The 23,643-nt window shown below is 40.5% G+C and overlaps 1 protein-coding gene across 1 annotated transcript in view; it reads left to right on the top strand.

Annotated features, from left to right (window-relative positions):
• Window positions 1–22,163, top strand: part of LHFPL3 (LHFPL tetraspan subfamily member 3) — a 160,354-nt gene extending 138,191 nt beyond the window's left edge. The window contains exon 2 of the mRNA XM_066319236.1: window positions 21,832–22,163. Coding sequence (XP_066175333.1) covers window positions 21,832–22,163 — 332 coding nt within the window. The remainder of the gene's footprint in view (window positions 1–21,831) is intronic.
• The last annotated feature ends 1,480 nt before the right edge of the window (window positions 22,164–23,643 follow it).

Raw genomic sequence — 23,643 nt, 5'->3', positions numbered from 1 at the left:
GGGCACATGTGCACTCAAGTGTCCACTAAGTCCCCATATAGCTACAGAGGATGCAGTCAATACAGCCAGGGGACCTGGGAGCTATTCAGCTCACCTGGAAGCAGGCACATTCAATTGATGAGTGAATTGCCACCCAGACACCACTGGCTGTATTGACCACATCTCCATGGACTGCAGCTGAAGTGTAAACAGTTCAATTTATCTGTCCTAATCTCTGTGTACACTGATGATATGATTGCTGGCTGTTCTTACTCATGTCAGATTGAATTACTGAATGGAGCAAAAAGAAATCCTGAAATCAATCCTATTAGGAAATATTATGAGCAAGAACCTCTTACATAGCAAGGGAGTTTGGCAGCTTAACCAGATCTGCCTGGAGTGTTCAAAGCACCCAAAGTGATGTACTTAAACTCACCAGTTATAATTTTGTGTATTTCCATACCTTATTTCCCACAAGTTTTTAAAGAAACCTGAGGACCACAGTGATCACGAACTTCCAGTCTCTGGTGAATAGAGATAATTACGGTGTCAGTAAATCAAGGAGAAAGATTTTTAAAGCATCCTTCCCCCTAGTCATTCCCCTTAATGCTACTAGATATGGATCCACACCAGGTCATGGACCAAGGAGAACTAACACAGCTTCACAGACAGGTACTTGAAGCAGAGGTTATGGCCAGAGGCTATAGCAAAAGCCTCTGCCTATGGAACAAATACATCTCAAAAGTTTTTAGTCTCCCTGCACGGGTTTGTGGAGGGCACGAGGGTCAAAATGGATACAGTCACATTTGAGCCTCTGAAGCTCTGGTATTTGAGACAAGGATCATATTTCTGCAGCTTGAGCCTGCATGCTGAAGTACCAAAAATGTCCTACATGTACCCATGAATAACTATTCATCTTGAATATTTTTGGGTGAAGAAAACTGCATCTTGCGACAACTTTTATTTTATAAATCAAACTCCCTTTTTCTTTATAATATCTGCACAGGGACTGACCTTGGTGCCATTCAATCAATTTTGCACTTGACTTCAGCAGAAGCAAAGATGGGTCCGCCGTGAAAGCAAATCCAGAGGAAATTACACCCAGGTGCTTTTCACAGAAATGTTTATCCAATTAAAACAAACAAACAAAACCCCTTATTTCTTTATTTTGAGAAACTCTCAGTACCTCAGGCTGGTTTATACATGTTGTCTTTCTCTTCGATGTATTTACATAGTAAAATCTAAGATCAGGTGCAGCATTTGATGTTGAAGGGCATGTTTCATACACAGCTTCACCTAATAAATTCCTTCCCAGCCAAATGTACTGAAGTGCTGCAGTGTCACACTGCGAAGCACAGTCTGAGTAGTTAATATTTCCTGGAGTGTATAAGGGAAAGAATGTTTTGACAATATTCATGCTTGCAGCTTTTCAGGTCTTGTGCATATCTATTTACAAACCTTAAATATCTTGCATGTATTTCATCAGTGTCAGCCATAATATAAATCTTCCCTGAGCAAATTACACAATATTATCTATAGTAAGGAAAATGAACTGATACTCTGGAAGTGTTGCCTGGAGTTTGAAGCTGTTACAAGCATTATGATCCTAGACACTATTATTAACCTATCAGGGTGTTTAAATACATCAGATTAGAAGTTTGACAGCAGAGAGCTGGTTCACATTGCAGAGGGGAAAAAGGTGTGTGTTCAAACAAATTTCATTATATAAGAGCTTTAGAAGCAGTGTTATGTGTGGAGCCTGAAATCAGTCAGCTCAGGTCTGGGGTGCTCTAAAAGAACAATGAGTGAGTTTCACGTGTTTGATAGTGAAGTTGTGATACACTCTTCCTGACTCCTGTCCTGCACACCAGCCCTATGTGTGCTGCCACCAGCAGGTCCCATGGCAGTGGCAGAGGGGGACTGCCCATCTCAACAAGAGGCTGTGCTTCCAGGGGTGGCTTTTCCAGGGCAGAACTGAAATATGGTCTTTAAATGATGGTCCATGCTGGATCCAGAAAGACTTCTACCAAAAATGTCAAAAGTTTGGGGTTCAAAACAATGGTGAGCTGAAGGTTTCCATTTCTAAACAAGAGTGGGATTTAGGAACAGGGTGTAGCACGTAGAGCAGACCCCTCAATGTGACTGACAGGTCCTGCTGCCCAGAGAAGGAGCAGTGCTCACAGTGTCAGGAGTGCTCTCCTGCTGAGCATCTGGGCTGGACATCTACTCCACAGGTCTCTGTGGCCTTGGGAGACCACACTGGGAACAGGCTCCTGTTGGCCTCAGTGTGGGTCCCAGCAGAAGGCTGGAAGTGATGGATTTGTTCCAGTTTACTTTTAATCATTTTATCTGCATATGACCCTTTATCTGCATATACCATATGGTGGGCTCTCCATACTTCTTTTTAAGAAAATGTTGAAATCTTTCACATTGAGATGTTTATACACACTGTGAGATTCACAGTGGAATCCTGAGAGCTGGCAGCAGACACAGTGTGTGTAGACCCTGAGTGGGTAAGGCACAGCATTCCCATGTGTTAGAAATAACCCATGCAGTCAGCCAGAGCCAAGGTTTGAAGGCACCTTGATTCTTCTCCAGCAGAAGGAAATACATAGTTATTCTCATGCTCTAAAACAAACATTTCACTTATCAATGTGGCTCACAGAATTTAGGACTGCTGCATCAGCAGAGATAAAATGCAGCAATCATGGACTAAAATACTGCATCTTCTGTTACAGGGTTTGGGAGAGCAAACTTATTGATTTTTCTTGAGGAATGGAAATACTCAAGATCATCTGAATTTCCAAATCTTCACTGTTCATAATGTTCTATGACTGTTCTTAAGAGCAAATGCAGCACTGGGCTCTTACGAAGTTCAAATATTTCCCTCTGAATCAGCCCCACAGCTGTAATCTGTGAACTCTGGAGCTTGGGAAACAAAGACAACTTTGAATTCTGGAAATCTGACTTTTAATTCAAGCATAATGAGGGAGGAAAAGAAAAAGGAAAAAAAGTGCAAAATAGATTTGAGGAACATCTAGTATAAGCAGAAAAACTACTAATCCTTCTGCAAAAAACATCAGAAGGAGGAAATCTGCCAGAAGTCCAGGAAAATGATCAAAGAATAAATTCTCTGAGAAGTCTCTGATAAAAGTCTCAGAAAAAGTCAGGGATGTTCTTGGAAAATAATCTAAAATAAATCTTCTGTACGCACAGTTGCTTCAGAGGAGTTTGGGGAGGTTCCCACACTGGAAGTCTTTCTTCTAGGAGATTTATTGGGTGCTCTTTTTCAAACTGAAATGGAGATAACAAAGTTCATGGAAAAAATAGACTAAATGCATGATAACACATCAGAAGGATCAACAGTAACAGAGTTTTAAGGGAACTTAAGGATGATGTGTTCCATATTTCAACAGCACTGTCTAACCTCTAGTTTAAAATTTCTTTGGTACTAAAAGCTGGGAGAATGTCAACTTTATATCAGTTTTCAAAGAGTTTAGAGAAGAAAAAGTTACTGCAGAACGGGAAATTGGTGGCTGTATTGGCAAAGTGACAGAAATGTTGAATTAGTGACCACTTGAAAACATGACATATATACTGGGGATAGTCAGCACGGATTTTAGAAGTGGAAATTATAGTTCAGTAGAATAGATCTGCAAATTTTTCAGGCAGGGGGTGCAAGGACAAGCAGAGGCAGCAAACCTTTTCCACACCAGGACAGATCAAGGAGGCCAGGACTCTTCATCCCCACAATAACATGACATACCAGATAAAGGGTCTGGATAAAAGTGGGAAGTACCCGGGTAAGAATATTGTCCAGTGTAATTTCCAATGCAGGAATTCAGAACTATTAAAAGAAACTAGTTGGTGAAAATTATAAAATCATTTTCTTTTTTTTTTTGGTCATCTAATGGATAACAAACCTGTGGAACTCTTTTACCTCGGGATATTGTGGACACTGAAGGTTAACAAGAATCAGATGGGAAAATTAGTTGAAGAAGAAAAAATTTATGAAATGTCTCTAAGGATCAAGCTACCACCACTGAACTATAGATTGTGTAAGACTGGCAGAATGCCCCAGGGATGTGCTGCTGCCCACTGCTGGGGACAGGGTGTGGGGATAGAGGAATGAGAATAATGATACAAGGAGAAAATGCTGACACAGTGCATGTAAATTTGTATTGTTATGTTGTTTTGAACCTTTCAATTACACTCTCCTTCTTGGCTGTCCACACACAGATATGTGGAGAATCAGTAAAGATATTCGGATTACCCATCCCAGTGGATTTTCAAAGGAGCTAAAACAGTCAAATAGCAGTAGGCAGTTAAATAATATATACTCATTTGCTGTCAAAAGAAATTCTTTTTCTTTAAAACATATCATCAGAGTGGCATTTATTCAAATGGAAGCTTACAGACCTTATCTCCAAGTGTTACAGAGTCTGTTACAAAGAAATTTCATATCAGCAAGAGCTGTTGCTCTGTAGAGGTTGGATGCATGATTGGAAGTGACAGAGCTGTGACAGCACAATGCTCCTGCCTACTGGCACTGGAACAGGGTTATCCTTGTGGGACCCCTTTTTTGCCATCAAGGTGAGTGAGGCAGTGAGGTGCCTCTTGTGCACTAATAATTTGAGACAAAAGGAATTGCAATCTTAACACAAACTGTCAGAGAAGTGTTCAGCACCTATATTTGTTATTGGTTAGTGAGGATTTTGGTACATGAATAATTGAGACTAGGGATAGTTAGAGTGGCCTGGGCCCCAAACCATAAAACATTCAGATAGAGTTAAAGCCTTGCAAACCCCAAATAAAGCCAACTAAAGCAAGGTCACAACAGGAAGATTTGAGAAAAAAAAAAAATGCACCTGCAGCTCACTAGAAAGAGAAAGCAGGAAAGTGTCTGAGTGACTGACAAGGGAGCAATCAGCCTGCAAATGTTGCTGACATGTTCAAGGAGGAGGAAAACAGACAGGAGAAAACTGAGAAATTTCTGCAGGAAGCATGTGGAAATGATCAACAGAGAAGTGTTGAAATTCCTTCCAGGGAAATTAGAGGAAACATTTGAACAGAAAAATTAAGGAGCAGACTGAAAGACTGAGACGAAAGAAATGAGAGTTCAGAAGCACTTCCCAAAGCTGGGAAAACCATCAGATGCCATCTCTTATTCCCCCCTTCTGTACTCTAGATGTATTCACTGTAGTCCCTCTTAAATCTCTTACATCTTGTGTCCACACCAGTGCACAGTTGCTCATACCAAAACTGTGGTAAACTGTTCATTTCCATGCCTCCATTCAGCTCCCATGGGGGGATGGAGGTCTTGCTGCAGGAACTGTGGAATCCATGGAAGCTGCAGCCAGTCAATGCCCCTACCTGCCTCATTCAACATAAGGGCACATTACAGGGGCACTCCTGTACTGGAGGGATCAGAGAGGATCCTGAGTGGCTCAGTTTGAATTGCTTAGTTTTAATCGGGGTTCTTCCATGAGACACAGGTTAACTGAGTCCTCAGCAGGCATTTGTTCACACTGGAGGCTGCTTGGGTGTTCACCACCACAGACAAGACACAGATAAAATTAAAAATATTTAATATTGGCACCCATCTCCAAGAAAAAGGGTGTTTTTTTGCTTCCCTATTTCAGACAAATATATAGATAGATGTTGAACTTTTAATATAATCTCTCTGCCGTGTTGCAGACAGTTTATAAACCCCAGCAGTTGTGTGCTGTGTGGAAAGAGGATTGGCAGAGAGGAAAAATATCCTGAGCAACAGATGGTAGGTGACGTGATAACTGTCTGAGCAGTGATAACCTTAATCTAATTAGTTTATTAATCAAGATTAAGAAGACACCTAAGGCATGAGAGAACATGGTGAAGAAAGCTGTAATCAATAAAACAAAGAGAATGAAAAAAATGCTGTTGGATAAGAGGCAGGAATGGAGGGAAATTACAGGAAAAATTACCAAGTCTTCTGTCAATATGAAAACAAAGTAGTGGGACCTTGCATCAGCCAGCATGCACAAAACAAGAAAATATTACAAAACTACAAAACTTTTTATAGATAACTAAGTGATTAGGAAAGGTCAGCAAGATATGGAAAAGTGGTGAGAATCATTTCAAAAGTAAACAGGAATTTGGTAAAAAAGGAATGGTGGCAAACTTGACAAGAAAAATCAATTGTCAATAAACCTCAAATAACATCTTTTCTACCTCTGATGAAAATGCACTTTATTTTTGAAAGATTCTCAATAGAAGCAGAGCACTTTACAGTTTTTCTCAGAAATGCTTTTGGGTTGTATTCAGTCTGTAGAGTTCACACTGATCAACCTGAAGGTTTGAAATGTTTCCACTGCCCTGCTGCACTCTTTATCTGCAAAAAAAAGTTTCAGATGCAATGTTTCACTCAATACTACCAAAAATGAGAGGTACTTGACCTGGTAAGAGGGAAGGCATTATAGCCCTGGAAGCCCTGGCTGGCAAAGGATGTCGGGGCCACATATCTATCCTGAGAAAAGCTGAAGTCCAAGGAGGTGAAGCCATTATTGTGTCTTTCTGCACAAGGCTCCAAGCATGGCTTTGCACAGGGTATGACAGAGAGTCTGCTCACTGTCAGATCAGGTTGGTCGTATTCAATCGGAATAATTACTTCTCTGAGGTTTGTTTCTGACTGGCCACAAGAATTTTATTACAGAAATAATGGTTTACTTAACCAGAAAGACTTTTTTATTTGAACTAAGATAAGGATAGTTATTTGCCCTGCTTATGACAGCCCTCCTAGGCAGAAGGACATCACAGGAGTCCCACAGGCTCACAAGACAAAACTCCAAAGAACCAGTCCTTAACTGTGCCTTTTCAGTAATTCATACATTCAGTTTTGGGAACACAGAAGTGAAAACATAATTCTTGAACACAAAAATGACTTCTACCACATTTATAGCAGCATCTTACAACTTAGTTCCCATGGTCACACTATTATTAATGCAATTCAAGAGAGCACTTTCTTGCTAAACAAAAATTAGTCTAGCAATGAATCAAAATAAAAATAATTTGTTCTTATTGTCCAGTCTACCATTGGGCAAGGTCAGCCCAGCCTCTCTGGTCAGTGAGGTAGCTCTTATGTATTTTATTTATCAGTATAGAATATATAGGATATACCAGCAGAATACATAGAGTATACCAACAGCTGAGGTTACTTGGCACTGGTAGATGTCCATTTCTCTGGTCTCAGGTTGCTGCAAAGCTGTACAGTCCCATCTTCACAGGGTTCTGCACAAATTGGTTGTGCAGAGACAGGAGACAGGTTGTCTCAGCAATTTTTATGTTTCTTTTGGGCTCAATGAGATGGAAATTGTGACATGGTATTTTGTCTTTAATACCAAATATACAGAGTCCATACAGAATGAATGCTGCTATACAGGTTTTAAGGAAGTTTGATTTTACAGTCTCCGTATTTGATGCCTCTGGAGTTACATGGTATCTTGTGCACTTCTCTTTGTATTTCTGGAGTCCCTGTGCTTCAGCTGGTCTAAGCACTCTATCATCTCCTTTCCTTCCTACTTTGAACTTAAACTTTTGGAGAGAATTAGAGAATCTGTTGGACATATGTCCATGTCTTCATCCTCTTGAGAAGGGTGTTTGTCAGCAGATTTAAGAATATGCCTCCCCAAACTAAAGGTTTTCATAGAAATTTTCATGAACACTGAAGTAAATTTTGTATAATTCCAACGCATCTGTTTGGGATTGGTCAAAAGCTTTCAACTCCATCACTTTTTAGTACCACTTCCCAATGCAAATAGACCTGTGAGACTGAGAAATGAATTCATTGGTGTCCTGGGTAAATAGAGATAGGAGAAGTAGGAATGATGCTTTAAAGATTGCTAAATTACTGAAGCCAGTAGTGATTCTGATGGGATGAGTTCTTATGTCTCATCTAGATGTTTATTTTCAAAAACCAAATTTGAATGACAAATACTGGATTGTTTACAAGCAAGATGCTATATTTTCTGTGCATTTATTGAAATGCTCTGATACCTTTTATGCTGCCTTTCAATTGCCTGCAATGTAGTGATAGAAGCACTTGCTGCCTGATGCATTCAGGAACATTTTGAGTAGCTAGTGGAATTTTTTTTCTGATGCCTACCAGAGTGAAACTAAAGCAGTTGCTTCAGGAAACAATTTTATTAGACAGATTTTCAGCCATTATTTATTTATAGAAAAGAACATGGAGCTCCAGGACTTAAGAACATTTTTGAAAGAAGAGTTATTTGCAATCCCAGTTAAACTCTTCTTTCTCTGGTCCCATCTCTGGATCCAGTTGGGTTAGAATCCTCTTACTCTCTTTCAAAACAACACATCTCCTGGTTCATTCTTCTAAACGAGCCAGTGGGCAGCAAGCCCTTGAGGGGTTCCACAGGCCACCTAGTCAGCCCTCAAGCTTCATACACAACTTTGCAAATACCCACTCTTGTTTTCTGGCAGCCCATGTCAGTCTCAGTGGGTTTTGTGACCTTGTCAGGTTTCTCTCTTTGCCTGCACTGCTGCTTTGCCTTCTATTGTTCCAGTCCTTTCAATGTCTGACCATACATCATATTTTCTAATGCAGAAATTACCAGCAGTGGTATAATAATAGGCACATGCCAGAAGTTTTAAGTGGAGGGAGATCTACTTTCTGTGACTTCTGGGCATCAGTGCTGAAAATCAGCACTATTGTTTGCTGTGTTGGAACTACTAAGAATTACTTTCCCTCAGAGGCATTGCAGCACTAGAATACTACATGTCTTGAACTTCCAAAATGTTCAAAATGTATTACATATGGATATCATAAACCTAGGCAGGACCTGAAATTGCATGTGCATACACACAAGGATTTGCTGAATACTGTACTGGTAAACTTTGCTGGATAGTGCAAATCTTGGGGTTAATCAACAAGAATCAAATATTACAGGCACAGAAATATACCTCTGTAGAAGTGGAATTCCAAAGTTAGCCCTTCCAGTTAGGAACTGGTAGGAGTATCAGGGTTACCAAAGCACCAAGGAAAGGGCTGTTGTGGTAGTACTGGGCACATTACTGATCAGACCAACTTGATAGCAAATATGAGATGTGCTTGCCAATAAAGAAATATTATAATAAGATATTTTAAAAACTCATGTAGAATTCTTCCATTATTTTTTTCAGTATCTCAAAATCTATCAAGTCTGCCATGTCAAAAGCAATGGGTTTAGAAGGCTCAGCAATCTCACAGCCTGGCCCTAGGTAAGGGTAGATCTCCCTCTATCAGGAAAAAGGCAAAAGACAAAAACATCTCCAGTGTTTCCAGTCTCAGTCCCCAGGGCTCTCCCACCATGCAGGGCTCAGATGTTCAGTGGGGAGGGCAAAGCCCCTGATATCTCTGCTGCCATTAGGTTCTGTAGGACATCAGCTTCTGAAAGGCAGCAAAGCCTTGCTGCCAAATGCCAGCTTGAATAAAGAAGCAATGCAGCTGAGTGGTCTCAGGGCCTTTTGTCCATTTCTCTTTTCTTCCAAGGAAAGCAGCTAAGGGATCAGGAAGAGCTATAGCAGAGATAAGTGAAGAATAGCACATGACAAGCTGTGCAGGCATAAAGATGTATGCAGGTGCCTCGGGGGCATTGAAAGGAACTATACAAAAGTCAATGCCTTTATCATCTCCTCAGAACTTGTCTTGCCTCTCTGCCAGCCCATTTGCAATATTGGCTAGCTCTGCTTAAGAAATCAGATTTAAATGATTGTAATGATTTCAGTTAAATCTTAGCATTCCAGCTCAATATCAAGGCGGCCTCCTTCCGCTTCCACCTTTTTCTTCAGGGGAGACTGTCCCATATTGCTGCCTTCCAGCTCCCTGTCCCCTCCTTGTATTCCAGTCATCCCCTCAGCAGGCCTTTAGCTTTGCATTGCCCACTCCCCCTTGCCTGCAGTATAGAGGTGCTTCAAACCCTCACCCACTTTCTTCCTATCTCACAAACCACCCTGAGGTCCAAGGATGGGTCACCTCATTCAGAGGAGATGAGGAGCTGAGTGGAGGTTAGCTTTGAGAAGGCTGCTGATTTTAAAAAGGGAATGAAACCAATGTGGAGGTAGATCTTCCCATACAGAACTAGCTGGAGCCTTCTGGCAGAGTACATGGAAGGTTTCCCAGCCCTGGGACAAACTAGTGAATCCTGACCAGATTTAATACTTGGATCATTTGTCCCAATAGTCTTCTTGTCCACGGTCTCAAAAAAGGCAAGTACAGTTCCTGCAGGTCAAGGAAAGCACAGCATTGGCTCAGCTGTAGGGCACTGTTTAGCAGAACATTAGTGCTTTACAAAAGACAAGAGAACCAAGAGCCTTCCCCTTTCACCTCCAGGCATACAACTGCTTCTTTTTGTCGTGCTCATGACAGAATATTTGTTTGTCCACCTTATAATCTTCCTACTTGACTTCAGTCACTCCTTCTCAAAAGTCACTTTCTCCACTAAAGTACGTGGGCAACACAAAGTGCCAAGTGAGGGCACAGGGTGTGACTGTCATGCCACAGACAGAAGTTGAATGCCTATAAATTGTTAATTTTAAAACACTTCTAATTTCAACATTAAAACATATTTTCAGTCATGATGCATTGTATTCTGGGAAACATTGTCATGCTTTGGCAGAGAATGTCACAGAGGCCATGAACCTGCACCTGGGCTTACAGAAGAGAAATCTCAGCAGTGACTAACAATCTCAGCCACTGCCCAGCAGTTTCTTGAATATTTCCATCAGCTTCTGCAGGAGGGATTTCTCCTGCTGGACAGTGACCAAGAGCACACATCTGCCTGGCAGCTGTTTGTACTGCAGGTGTTTCTCTGCTCCACACCTGCCACCCAGTGTGCTGAGTCAGCATTCTACACCAGCACCCCGAGGGCAGCCACACAGAGGGAGAAGTGTCTGTGAGCCTTTAAGAAAACTACATTCCCCACCCCTAGCATCATTTATTTCATTCCCTCTTGCAAGTGGTTTTGGTGTTTGTGTTCCCTTCATGGCATGACAACAAAGTGGAGGTCAGATAACAACTGGTTGAATTTCTGGTTGAATTTTTGGTGGCAGTTTTGAATTCCCTGTCTCAGCTGTTGAGTGCTGACCTATGCAATTTCATGCGCTGGATATGGTGAGTTACCCCACTTCCCAATAATTCCCAATTCCGTCTGTCAACACCCTCAAGTGGTCATGTAAATGAAACTGTGAACACACCCAGGGCGTGATGGCAGATGTTTCTCTGAAGCAGGAGTCTGTGGGGGCTGATTCCTTATTGCAGTACTAATAACCTACTGTTGTTTGTGGCAGGTGGCACCTACCAGGTGAGATGCAGACAGCCCCCTGCAGTCCAAGGTGGCAGTGGTGTGCAGGGAGCTGGGTAACAGTGTCAGGAAGCCTTGCTGGTTGTGAACTCCACGGTGATGAAGTGCAAGCTGAACTGGTTTCACAGAGTGTGACTGTAGGATGGAAGTCAGCAAAGCCTTTGCTGACTACTGTACACGGCAGGGCTTAGCCAGGCTTTGCTACATTTATGGTCAAGGGAAAATAAATCTGCAGCTTTTCCTCAAAATGTCCATAATGCTCAAGCCTGGAGCTTGACTTCAGTGCTGCTCCTGCCCTGAGGCTCAGTTGAGTGATGTTTGCACTGTCTGTGGGTCCAGCTCTGCAGCTATTGCAAAGCTCATATGCTGAGAAAAGAGATGATCCTGGGTTTCTGGTGTCTGAAGATACCTAATGCAAGACCTCTGAGTTCTAGCAGTTACTTTAAAGGCCCCAAGAAGTCAAATTTAGCCTCACAGAGAAACATATCCTAATAAATTTTTAATACATTGATCAAACTCTGCCTTTAATAACTATTTACAGCATACACTTGGACAACTTCAAACTTTTTTGGCATGGCCCTGGCTACTGAGTTTGTGCCAGAACCTGTCCCCTGACAATTCAAAACTGCCTTCTTCTTTACAGCCTAAATTTATTCCTGGATGGTTTATATGCCTTTGTTCAGATGCCAAGATTGTCCTTTCAGTTAAATAGCCCTTCCCCCTCTCTGGGATCCATTCCCTGGTGTTTATACAGAGTAATCATAAAATTCTTCAGTTTACTGTAAGGCATACAGATCTGTTTTGTAGGCAACAATACCATGGCTTTTTAAAGGTTCTCACCTTTTTTGCAAATGAGTGCTTACTGACTGTGAAGTTGTTCATTTTTAGAAACAAAAGACTAAACCTGTTATTTATTATGGATATCACTACAGGCTTAGATGTAGAAATTTACTTTGTAGATTAATGTATTTTGCTTCTCCATTCTGTTTCTACCTCTATAGCTGTCAGAATTTTACCATTTTTATCCTGAAAACAGTGGCTGATGCAGTCCCAGACTTCCTCTCTTGCCAGCATGTTTAGATTTGCTTGCATTTGCAGTAATTACAGAAACAAGTTGGAGACCTGCACTGCCCAAGTCTAAAACCAGGCTGCTGTAGAAGCGTGGTGTTTGTCAGGGAAGTCAGGTCAGCTTGGATGAGGACTGGCAGGAAAAGAAAATCACTTAATGCCTCTCTTCTTTCTTTCTTTGCTATCACATTTTAAAACCTTAAATAATGGAGGGGAATTACAAATTTGTATATGGACCATAGTGAGAGAGCCCAGCAATGAGCTGCTTCTTTGCCTCTTACCCCAATTTATTTGGGTTTTTTTTTCCATTTTAGTTTGATTTAAAGAATTTTTTTGTTGTTGTTTTGTAGTTCCATCAAGCTCCCAATTCTTTGGCTGCTCTTCCCCCTAGGTTCTTAATAAATTCTTTATTAATTTCAAAGATATTTATCTCTCAGCCTCCTCATAAGAACATAGGCCAGGACAAGAACTACTAAATCCTCATTTCTAGTCCCCTTATCATGAGCAGTTTACATCTTCATACAATGCCTCTCCTAAAATATCTCCTTATATCCTAAAATAATCTTGCTTTGATTAACTGGTCATTGCAAACATCACTCTACTAAACCTTAGAAACCACCATCACCAGATGGGTCTAGTGCTTACATTGTGCTTAAAACCTCTGCTTAGGACTGCTAAAACTCTTTGCCATTAGTTCATTTAATTGGCGTCTCATAGTTTCCCAAGGAATGATCAACATACTTGTTTTCTTGTTTGTCCCAACACTCTTCTGCACTGGTAGTGCCTCCCATCAGTGGATTTCACTACCAAAGCTCTACTCTTGCCAAAGCTGCTGATGAAAACATAAAATTATTGGAACCCAGGCCGATCCCTGAGGTGCCCAATGTATCCTCACAACAGCTGGGGGCTTTTCTTTCGAGCAAAAGATGACAGGTCCCCACGAACAAAATGCATAAACACCTTAAATTCCCATGTTAAGCTCTGCATTTTCCAGTTAGCAAGTGTTTCTGCGTGACACACGGTCAAATGCTTGCTGAAAATGTGTTACTTTATATTTCTTTCCATGTCTTTAGTTATCCTTTATTTCAATAATTGTTCAAAGAACTGGGATAAAATCGAATGATAACTGGTCGTTCCAAATATTTTTCAGTTCTCAATTCTGTCTCTCTTTTCCCTAAAATTTAGGTGATGCATATGCTCTTCACCACAGTCTAACAATAAGTTTGATTTAAAAAACCTTCCTAACATCTTTGCAGTTTAATGTGTTGGGTATTTCAGTGTTTTGGGTTGGAAGGTGGAAGGAAATTCCTCCAATTTGAGCACATTATGATTGTTTTCGGTGCTGTGGACTTGCAGGCAGGAGTTTCCATTTCCAAATGCTCATGCCTAGCAGTTATGGCATCCTCCTCCTCTCCCCTATCATCCTCTTCATTGAAAAATTAGGCAGAGAATTAGGCCCTAATCCCAGCCCAACTCCGTATCTGCATTTCTTCTTTCTTTGTCAACCTCACTGAAGATTACTCCACTATTTGTATCAATCTGTCTTAAAGTTAGCACAGCTTGACTTCTGGAAAGCTGTATTTTTGACTTGCATTGCCTAGCCTTCAAAATGTATCTTTCTTTGCTAATAAGTTTCTTTTCCTGGAATTTTTGAGGTCTCTGCTGGCATCTTTTTTTTTTTTTTTCTCAAGGCTTTTTTGGGAAGATATGTAATGAGGGCAGAATGAAACACAGTTTGTTAGTCATCGATACAGAGCTGAAAGTATTCCTGGAATTTCATTTATCTTGTCAAGATACTTCAGAAAATTTATATCTTTGTCCAAAAAATTTTGAAGGTTTGCTCCACAATTAGTATTAGAACTTCTTCAGTCTAGTTAACTTGATAGGAGTTTCTTTAGCCTTTTAAAAAGTTCATCCATCTAAAATATCCATTAAAACCCAGGTTCAGAAACATTTTTATTCATATTCTCATTTCATTTAAATTGAATTGACTCATGGTCATTGAAAGTAAGGTTATTTTCAGCTCTTCCTTGTCTTTACCAAAACTGTGTTTAAAATATCTCCACTGTTTGATCAGTGACTTGTGACGGAATGTCAGCTGTACATATCTCAAAAAATGACTAGCCTGTGCCATTCATATTAACATCTATTCTGTAACCTACACAGCACCTGTGTTGAATTTGTTAATTAATTAGATCTAGTACGTGTCAGTATGCCATGATACGTTTTGGCTGAAGAACAGGTTCTACAAAGAGAAGTTAACATTTAATTAGAAAGATGTAGCATTCCTCTGTGACATCATTCGAAATAAACACTTCCAGTGGTAAGGCTAGCAGGGGAGAAAAGTGCTTTTTGGGTATGGCCACAGCATCACACAACCTGCCTGCATGAGAACTGACACCCAGGCCCCCAGCACAGGCGTTTATTTGCCTTTGCCATCCTGTGATCCCTGGGCCAGGACCCCAGCTGAAACACAGACCTTGTAACACACATCCTGTGGTAAAAAGACAATTATAGAAAACTCCAGCGAGTTTTGACATAGTTCCCATGTTATTTTAGATACTTTAAAGAGAAAATGAGAAGAAAGAAAATCGTTAAATCCCAGGGCCTTTGGACACCACAGGAGGTGATACAGCATAAACGTAACTTTTGACATGCATTTCCCTGTGGGTTTCCAGCTGCACCACCTCCCATACCTGATTCATGGTAAAGAAGTATTTTTATCTCTTGTTGTATATGATTTCAGTTTACCCACTCCTCATCAGTTAGTCATCTACCTCGGCTACAGCTATTAGCAATTTGTTGTCATGACATTTCTAAGGATTTTTTGCCCACACAGTGATTAGGCTTGGATCCTTTAATAGTCCCCAGCTTCCATATATTTTCTGATAAGGCACTAGAAATACCTATTCCAAATAACCATGGCTGGAACACCAGAAGTTGAGTTCTTTCACAAGGAGTTATTGGGACCCACCTTGTGGATCACGTGCCACACACTTATAAAAATCTATGATTTTCTTGCATTATCTTTATTCTCCAGCTAATATAGTTGTTGTACTAACTAAATTATTCATAGAGCTACATTAATCTCAAAGTTTAATTATTGTGGCTAATGATCAAAACTTGGAAGTTAAATGTTCCCAAGATGATACAACCCCACATAGAGTTTCTGTTTCTATCAAATCAAAAAATTTTCTATCCAAACATGAATCCAACGCATGAGGTCTAAAACAGGTTCCCTTAGTGTAGTGAAATTTCTCTTGCAGTTGATTTACCTGAAGTAGATTGCACTATCATTGCTATTCTTTTCTACTTATTTACAGCTTAACACATTTCTTCATATAACATTACTTCACTTCCTCCATTGTTTCTGTCTTTCTGAACAATTCGTGTTCTGTAGTGCTCATCTTTGGATGTAGCTGTCAGTCACCCCTATTTCTGATGTATCCAGCTTCACATCTTGCCACAGCTGATCAAATTATTCCATTTTGCAGCCTAAGCATAACTAACAGGCATCAAAATGTCTGCAACTTGTCTACTCAGCCAGTCTTCTCCCCCTGACCATAGCATCTACCTCACTAACACTTTCCACAATATTATTTTATCTTTACTGTCCAATCACTGAATGTTTGGTCTTCTTTCTCCCTTTTCCTAAAATCAGTATATACGTCTATTCTTATCGGATTTCTTATCAGGAAGTCCAAGCCCTAAAAAGTCAAACGGCCATAATTGCATCATGTCTTTAATATTATCACAGGAATGCAGTGGGAGATTCTCCTACTTTTTCTCCCCCTTAGCACTATCTATAAATATTCTTAATCCTGTGGTCAGATTCAGGCTTGTCTATATTACCAAGTAAGATGATGTGAAACAAGAGAATAAGTAGATTAAAGTAGTTACTGCTGAAGCCTCTTGCAGCCTCATCACAGGGGGCTTTAGGGTTTTGCTTCAAATCAGAAATAGCTCTGTTTCCTGGGCCCAATGCCCCCATTATACATATTGTTCAAAGTTTTTTGAAGGAAGATTAGCCCACAAAGGTTTTCTCCTTCACTTTTGGGAAGGAAATTGCTATGAGCATCACATCAATGTCCTGGAGCAATCCCACAGGGCATCTCCCATATCCCACATGGAAGCTCAGGTCACCAAAGTCCAGATAGGATTTTATCACTCCAGCTCTCTAAGAACACTGCCCTTGAATTAATTATACTTTTGTCACTGACTGCCTCATACTTAACAGCAGTCATGTGGTTAGCATCCATCTATGAGCACCACCAGGAATTTTCAATCTGCTTCTGCACAAATTAAGAAGCTGTGTCATCTCCTTGGGGAGCCAGCTGGCACCTCTCTGAGGAGCCTTTTCAAAGGTGGACGTTGTAGCTGGCAGCCTTCAAGCACAGGATAAAGTAAGAGACCATACATGACATTTGCCTTTTTGTATTGCACAAAAACTATTCCAGGTATTGTGGAAGCTCTTCATAGTACAAGAGCTTTCTCTTAGGTACAGGTTTTTGGTGATGAACCCCACACATTGAGCCAGAATTTTAAGGTCCCCACTTAATGTTGAAGAACTTTTGGAAATTAATTTCTAGGCTCCTCCAGGAATACTCTGATTGCATGCAGCAGAACTATTTCTGTGGATGAAATCAGCAAATGGAGAGAATAATGGCATTTGTTTCAGAATTGCACATTTCCTCCAAGCCATGACATAAATATAAACACAAGGGATTATTGTCCCACTCAGAAGTGCAGTCCACATCACTTGGATCAATCTCAGTTGATGGGTGTGTAGCTTCTGTCTTCACTGAGGATTGTGTTTGAGGATTTGTGTCTTCAGCCACCTCCACTCAGCATTTCCCTCTTTCCCAGCTAAAAGCTTCTGAAAGATTAATCCTAATCACCAACATGGCTGGCAAAAAACTGTTCAGTTTACTGGAGATTTAATGGGTCACTGTTTCTGTAAATACCATTTATGGGGGGAGAAAAAAGGAAACAAAAAACCTTTTGCATTTTGGAAACAAAGAGGTTTGAAGACTCTTGCATGTGTGGGCATGGAAAGAAAAGAGATGGTCAGCATAATTCCCATTCCATTTTTTTTTACTCCTCTATCAGGAAACTTGCCATCATCATACTCTACACGCAAGCAAATTTGGTCTGTTGTCAAGAAAAGAATGAAGATGAGAGAGGAGTCCTGCCAGCGGGAATTTCTCAGCACTGGTTTCCTGCATAGCAGTCAGCTTTTTTTATAAATAGAATCTCATTTCATGCAATGATATAATATTAATTTGTCACTGTATTTGGCACAACCATAGGATTGTGAGCTACTTGTTCGCTAATTACCATTTGAGCTCATGCACAGAGCACAGGCTGTGATAATATTAGCTTGGTCAGTCACAAATCTGTCAGTGCCAGCAACAATTCAGTGTCTGTTTCCAATCTCTCAAAGTGTTGTATCTGCATCCTTTCATCCCACGAGGTAAAAATCCTGGGCTCTCTCTCCTAGTATGAATAATTTGTCTTGTCACTCACAGCCCTAGAGGAAAACTGTGTGACAGTTTCTGTTAGCTGTTCACACGAGAGAAAACGGTTCAAGAAGAAAAGCAAATATATAAGGCATGCTTAACTGCTGTTTATTAATCATTTTTTTAAAAGTTTGGAAAGACTCACCAAACTCCAGTATGTAGGAGAAAGCAACTGTTTGGGTGGTGAGGCACTGGAAGGGGTTGCCCAGAAAACTTACAGATTCCGTTCCTGGAAATGTTTGAGGCTGGGTTGGATGGGGCTCTGAGGAACATGGTGGGAGAACTAGATGGTCTTTAAAGTGCCTTCCAACACAGTGAGTCACCTTGGGAGAGAAGGAAGGAAGGGAGGAAACCCAGGGCCACCCTTACAAAGATAATAATCCTGCAAGGAGCTTCCTCAAGCAACCAAGGGGAAAACAATGTGGATATGATTCTTGTAAGTTTGACAGTTGCCCAAATGGTTCTGAATGCTGTCAGTAACACTCGCCAGTCATTTATCAGTTCCCCCCTGCTGCTTACCATGAAGGCCCTTGGTTAGCTGCAGAGGTCCTGTGCTGGGCTGTCTGTCAGGAACCTGCTGCTGGTCTGATGTATCCAGATCACACACAGAAGGCTGCTTTCAACCAATATAGATTTAACTTGATTCTTACTTGAATCAGAGTCTGTAGGAACTGAAGGATGACTGAAAGGATTTAATTTAGTTGGCGAACTTTTCAAATCCAAAACTTTTGGAATTCATGAGAACGCTGTTACTACTTAGTAGTAAAACAGTAGTAGCTTTTGTTAAATTTCCACTTCAATAACATTGCCATTACAGACAGCGGAAGTTAGACAAAGATATGGGACCCACATTGGTGTTATAAAATCATCTCTTAGCAGTTTCACTGAAATTGCATTAAATCCTTTCCATTTTACAAATTTGTATAAAACTGAAAGTAAATTCCTTTTAGAGAAAAGTCTTCTAATCCTTTGTAGCAGAATTTAAATGCAAAAATTTCTAGCAATGCAAAGTAGATCTGTAGGTGGATTTCATATCTGTCTTTTCAATCTTGTAGCTGATAACAGAATCATTACCTGTTTATATTATTGAGCAAATCTGTATTCTTAGAGGCATTCAGTGCAAAATATTCCCTCCCTACAAATAAAGATTCAAGGTTGATTAATCTTACTTATGTTACCCTCTACAGTTAAGGTATCATTCCTGCACCTGAAGATGTTGACTAAGTAGTCATCTAGTAGAAAGCATCTTAACTGCATGGAGAAAAGAGATAATAATAATAATAATAATAATAATAATAATAATAATAATAATAGTAGCCCCCTCCTTGAAGTGTCTTTATGTGAAGGAACCTAGTCCAGACACCATTTATGTGTGTGCCTTTTTACCAAGAGAAGTCCAACTGCAACCAACAGAATGACTCCAGAAATTTAAGCAAGTATATCAAAGAATGCAGGAACAGAATTCAGGAAAGATGAGTTAATTGGAAATCTGAGGAACACAGCTGGGAAGCTGTACACTGAATTCCTGAGATAAGGGTCCATTTTTTTAATTACCTATGTCCAAAAGAACAAAGTTAAATTACTTTTAGGAAGTACTAAGGCTGTGTCTGATCTGCTGTGTAATAAAAAAAATGACAGAGATGTTGGTATTTGCTAATTATTCATGCACAATTTGCAGAAAAATTCCACATCTATTGATACTTAACTAAGCATTAAGCTTTCTCAAATGTTAAGGATGATTAATAAAAGTAAACTGGTCTTGGTAGTTGCTGTTATATAGTAAATAAAACTTTGTCAACAGTTAGCTGGGTAAATATGGACACTTTCATGAACACAAGAAGTTTGCAGATCTGCTGCACCATTTGAATGGAGTTCCTTGCAAGTATGAGGGAAACTCTTAAGCGTGAGGGAAACTCCACTTTCTGAAAATGTGTGTAACCAGCTCGAGCAAATAGATTATTATACTCTTTGTCTTTAAGGTCTTTGGAAGGTCTTATGTAATTGTGCAAATGAGTTAAGGCAGGCAATGTGTAATTTACAATTTGTCCAACCTGTATGTTCTGAGTAGATTGGTCATTATCTAATCACCCAGGTTTCTAAGCCTAATTGTCCTTGAAACTATTATAAGTTGTTTTATTTTCACACAAATTAGCTGCTCAGGGGGAACTCATCAAATGCTTTGGGTGCATCTTTTACCCCATGTCAGATGTTTTCTGCAGACGTGCTTTCAGGACATAGTCTACAGCAACTGTGTAGCTGTCAAAAGGAAACTGCCATAAACTCTCTTTATGTATCCCTCTTCCAGTATTTCATCATATTGATCCAGTGCAAGTCTGGTTTTATTTTGTGAGCATTAGAGGTATGCGAAATGATAGTGCCTATGCTTGTCCAGAAGAGACAAGGAACCAGTCACAACGACAAGAAACCAATCCCACAGTGACAGCAGCTGTTGGTTGCACAAGCTATTTGCTGTATAAACTGTCATTTCCAAATGACAATGAGGTCTGACTCAACAAAAACTTAAAAGACTGAAAGCCACATATTGCAGTCTTTTCAATTAGCACACTTATCTGCAATTTTGAGCCTATTGCATCAATAGAATATTAAGACTTATAAAAGAAGGTTTAGGATCCCTTGTATATCATCAGTCATAGTAAGATAGAAGGGCTAATGATGGAAATGTGCCTGTTTCCAAGTCAGAAAAGGCCCTACAGGTAATTACTGAAAGCAGATAGATTTTCTGATTCTCTTAAATGAAATAAAACCTGAGGAATAAGTCCATTCAGCATAATCATTATTTTTTAAATTTGTTATGCTACTTTATTTTTGTATGCTATTTGCTCCTGCTGAAGGTGACTCTACCTGGCTTCAAGACAGGTGTTACCAGAAAAATTTGGAGATTTTTTTACCATAGGTCAGTTTGTACAACACCAACCCTGTTGGCAACAAATAAGGTCCACCTGTCTTAAAGAATTTTATGTCAGGAGTTAGCAGAGTTCTTTGAGAGAGCTTTAAACTGGATTTGAAGGGTAATGGGGACATAGACAGGCTTGACTGACATAAGATGTGGGAAGGAGAGAGCTAAGGCAACCACCCCAGTAACAGAAGAAGGCTTTAGAGAGAGCATCTCGAAGAACAAGCAGCCAAAGACACAACCACAGGACAGGACTGGGGGTTCCCTTTGCACCCCTGCTGGGATAGTCACACAATCAAATTTTTCCATAAAGTGCCAGGACAACAATGCTTGCAGTATGGAGAACAAACAGGGGGAAGTGAAGATCTGTGTGCAGTCCCAGGGCTTTGATCTCATTGCAGTCACAGATGTGGTGGGATAGCTGCCATGACTGGAATGTCATCGTGAAGGGCTACACAGTGCTTAGGACAGACCAGGCAGGTGCTGGGGTGGAGGTGTCCTCTGTGAGGCAACACTTGGAATGTATCAGTCTCTGTCTTTGGCTGGATAGTGACCAAATCCAGTGTTTATGGGTTAGGATAAAAGGGCAGATTACCAGAAATTATTTCTTTTCTTCTCTTTTAAACTGATTATTTGCCTGATGACTTGACAGTAATCCAGTGTTACCTCTGAATATCCAAGCTATTAACCATTTTTCCTTTTGGTTTTCTGTGGTCCTTTCATTCTGCATTGAAGAAATTGGTAAGAGAGGAAAATGTGATTGTACCGATGCAAAACCTGACCAGGGATTCAGGATGTAACAGCTTTTTAAGCAAGGTGTGCAATTCATGTTGCATCTTAGGTTTCTATATTAAATACTTAATCACAGCATGTAATTCTGTGACTTGTTTTTTTAGTAGCCTAGCTTTGGAGTTCAGGATGAAAAAGTCTCTTGCTTTAATAACTTTGTGGGTTCTCATCAAAATGAAAACTTGGTCTCATTATCCCATTGTTCTCCTTTTCTTTTTTCTCCAAGCTGCCTGTCTCGTCCTGGGTTGTATGATTTTTCCTGATGGCTGGGATTCAGATGAGGTAAAACGGATGTGTGGTGAAAAGACAGACAAGTACACGCTGGGGGCTTGTTCAGTCCGCTGGGCGTATATCCTGGCAATTATTGGAATCTTGGATGCCCTGATCCTCTCATTTCTGGCATTTGTGCTTGGAAACAGACAAGACAGCTTGCTAGCAGAGGAGCTCAAGTTGGAAAACAAAGGTAGGACTGCTTTAGAAACACTATTGTTGGGTGGCCTCAAGGGCAATTGCTTAAAAACAATATTCCGTTTCGATATAATTTTATTTAATGGTTAAAAATTGGTATGCTGGCTTACTTCCTACATAGCTGGGAAAGTAAATTCAAGGGACAGAAGAAGTTTTGCACTTCAGCCTCTAAAAATCTAAGAAAGCTCAAAATTGTTGTAATTTCTGCATTATTCATGAATTATCCTTAGCTTTTGGAGCTGTAGATGGGATGTTATTGTGCTCCTCACATGTACAGTATTTCATTAACATTTAATTTTCACTGTCTCCATGTTTTTATGTACCCCATGCAAGACTTGTTCACTTGGTTCCTCTGGGATTTTGCAATGCGATATGGATGTCTGTAATATAACATATGTGTTAGCACAGTACACAGTAAGGGGGCAGTGCTGGGGGCTGGCAATGAGCTGGGTAATGGGTCTGCCCATACAGCAAGGATTTGGTGGACTAAGGATCAGAGCCTGGAATGAAGAAGAATCCTAGTTCTTGCCTGAGTGTGTGACTTTGAGTTCTGGAGTCAGCTCATGGGAATCTAGGATGCTGAAATAACTGAATACTCATGCAGTGCTTTGGGGATAAAACTCATTTCTAGACTAAGTGCATGAAACTGGCTTGGACCAGTAATTTTTCACATGGTTGCAGGAAGAGAGATGTTTTTTGTAAGTGTGCACAGCCCTGGCTTATTTCTGCAGTCCCTTCCCCTTGTGCTCCCACAGCATCCCAGCTGAATATCTGATGTGATAGATACCACAGAGGGCATGTCCCTGCCTTATCTTTTTAATGGGCTTGTTGTCCCTGAATCTGTCTAATCCCTTCTAAACCTGCTGATACTGTCAGCTTCTCCAGCACTGCAAGGCTGCAAGTTCCTGAAGCTCACTACTGACTGTTAAAGAAGTACTTTCTTTTATCTGTTTCAAATTGATACCCTGCTAGTTTCACTGACTGTCCCCAAGAGCAGGATTCTGTGCTCAGCTCATCTGCCACCTTTGTAATTTTGTGGGCTGCTTCTAATAATAGCAAAGATATCAGGAGCTTTTCCACTAGAGCCAATCTAGCTTTAACCACTAGATTGCTGTTTGGCAGCCTGTGCTGTGTGAAAACCGCTGGCCTCAGTCCTGTTCCAGGAGGACCATCATCTGTATACCTGACAGCACCAGTACAGTGGCCCCTGCTTGCTGGATTGCAGTCAGCACACTCAGCCCAAAGATAAATGGACTTGAAGATTGAATATCACATAAGACTCCAGACCTGGGTGGAGCCTACTGATGTTGTGAGTTAGGGGAAGTGTGTGTGGCTTGCAATTGCGTGTGTGCCTCCGTCCTGCAGGTAAAGGATCCTTTCCTTCAAGGGCTGTGACCCTTTCCTGTAAGGATAATATTCATCTGCATTTGAAAATCAAAATACTTATCAGAAGGGCACTCATAGCTATGCCACAAGTACTTCTGACATCATCACTATGTCTGATTTGTCTACACCATATAGAGCTCATGTACCCAATAACTACTTATATCAAAGAAATACATCTATTTTG

The sequence above is a fragment of the Sylvia atricapilla genome, chromosome 5 (genome assembly GCF_009819655.1).
Source record: "Sylvia atricapilla isolate bSylAtr1 chromosome 5, bSylAtr1.pri, whole genome shotgun sequence".
Classification (NCBI taxonomy): domain Eukaryota; kingdom Metazoa; phylum Chordata; class Aves; order Passeriformes; family Sylviidae; genus Sylvia; species Sylvia atricapilla.
This window is presented reverse-complemented; position numbering and strand designations above follow the sequence as displayed.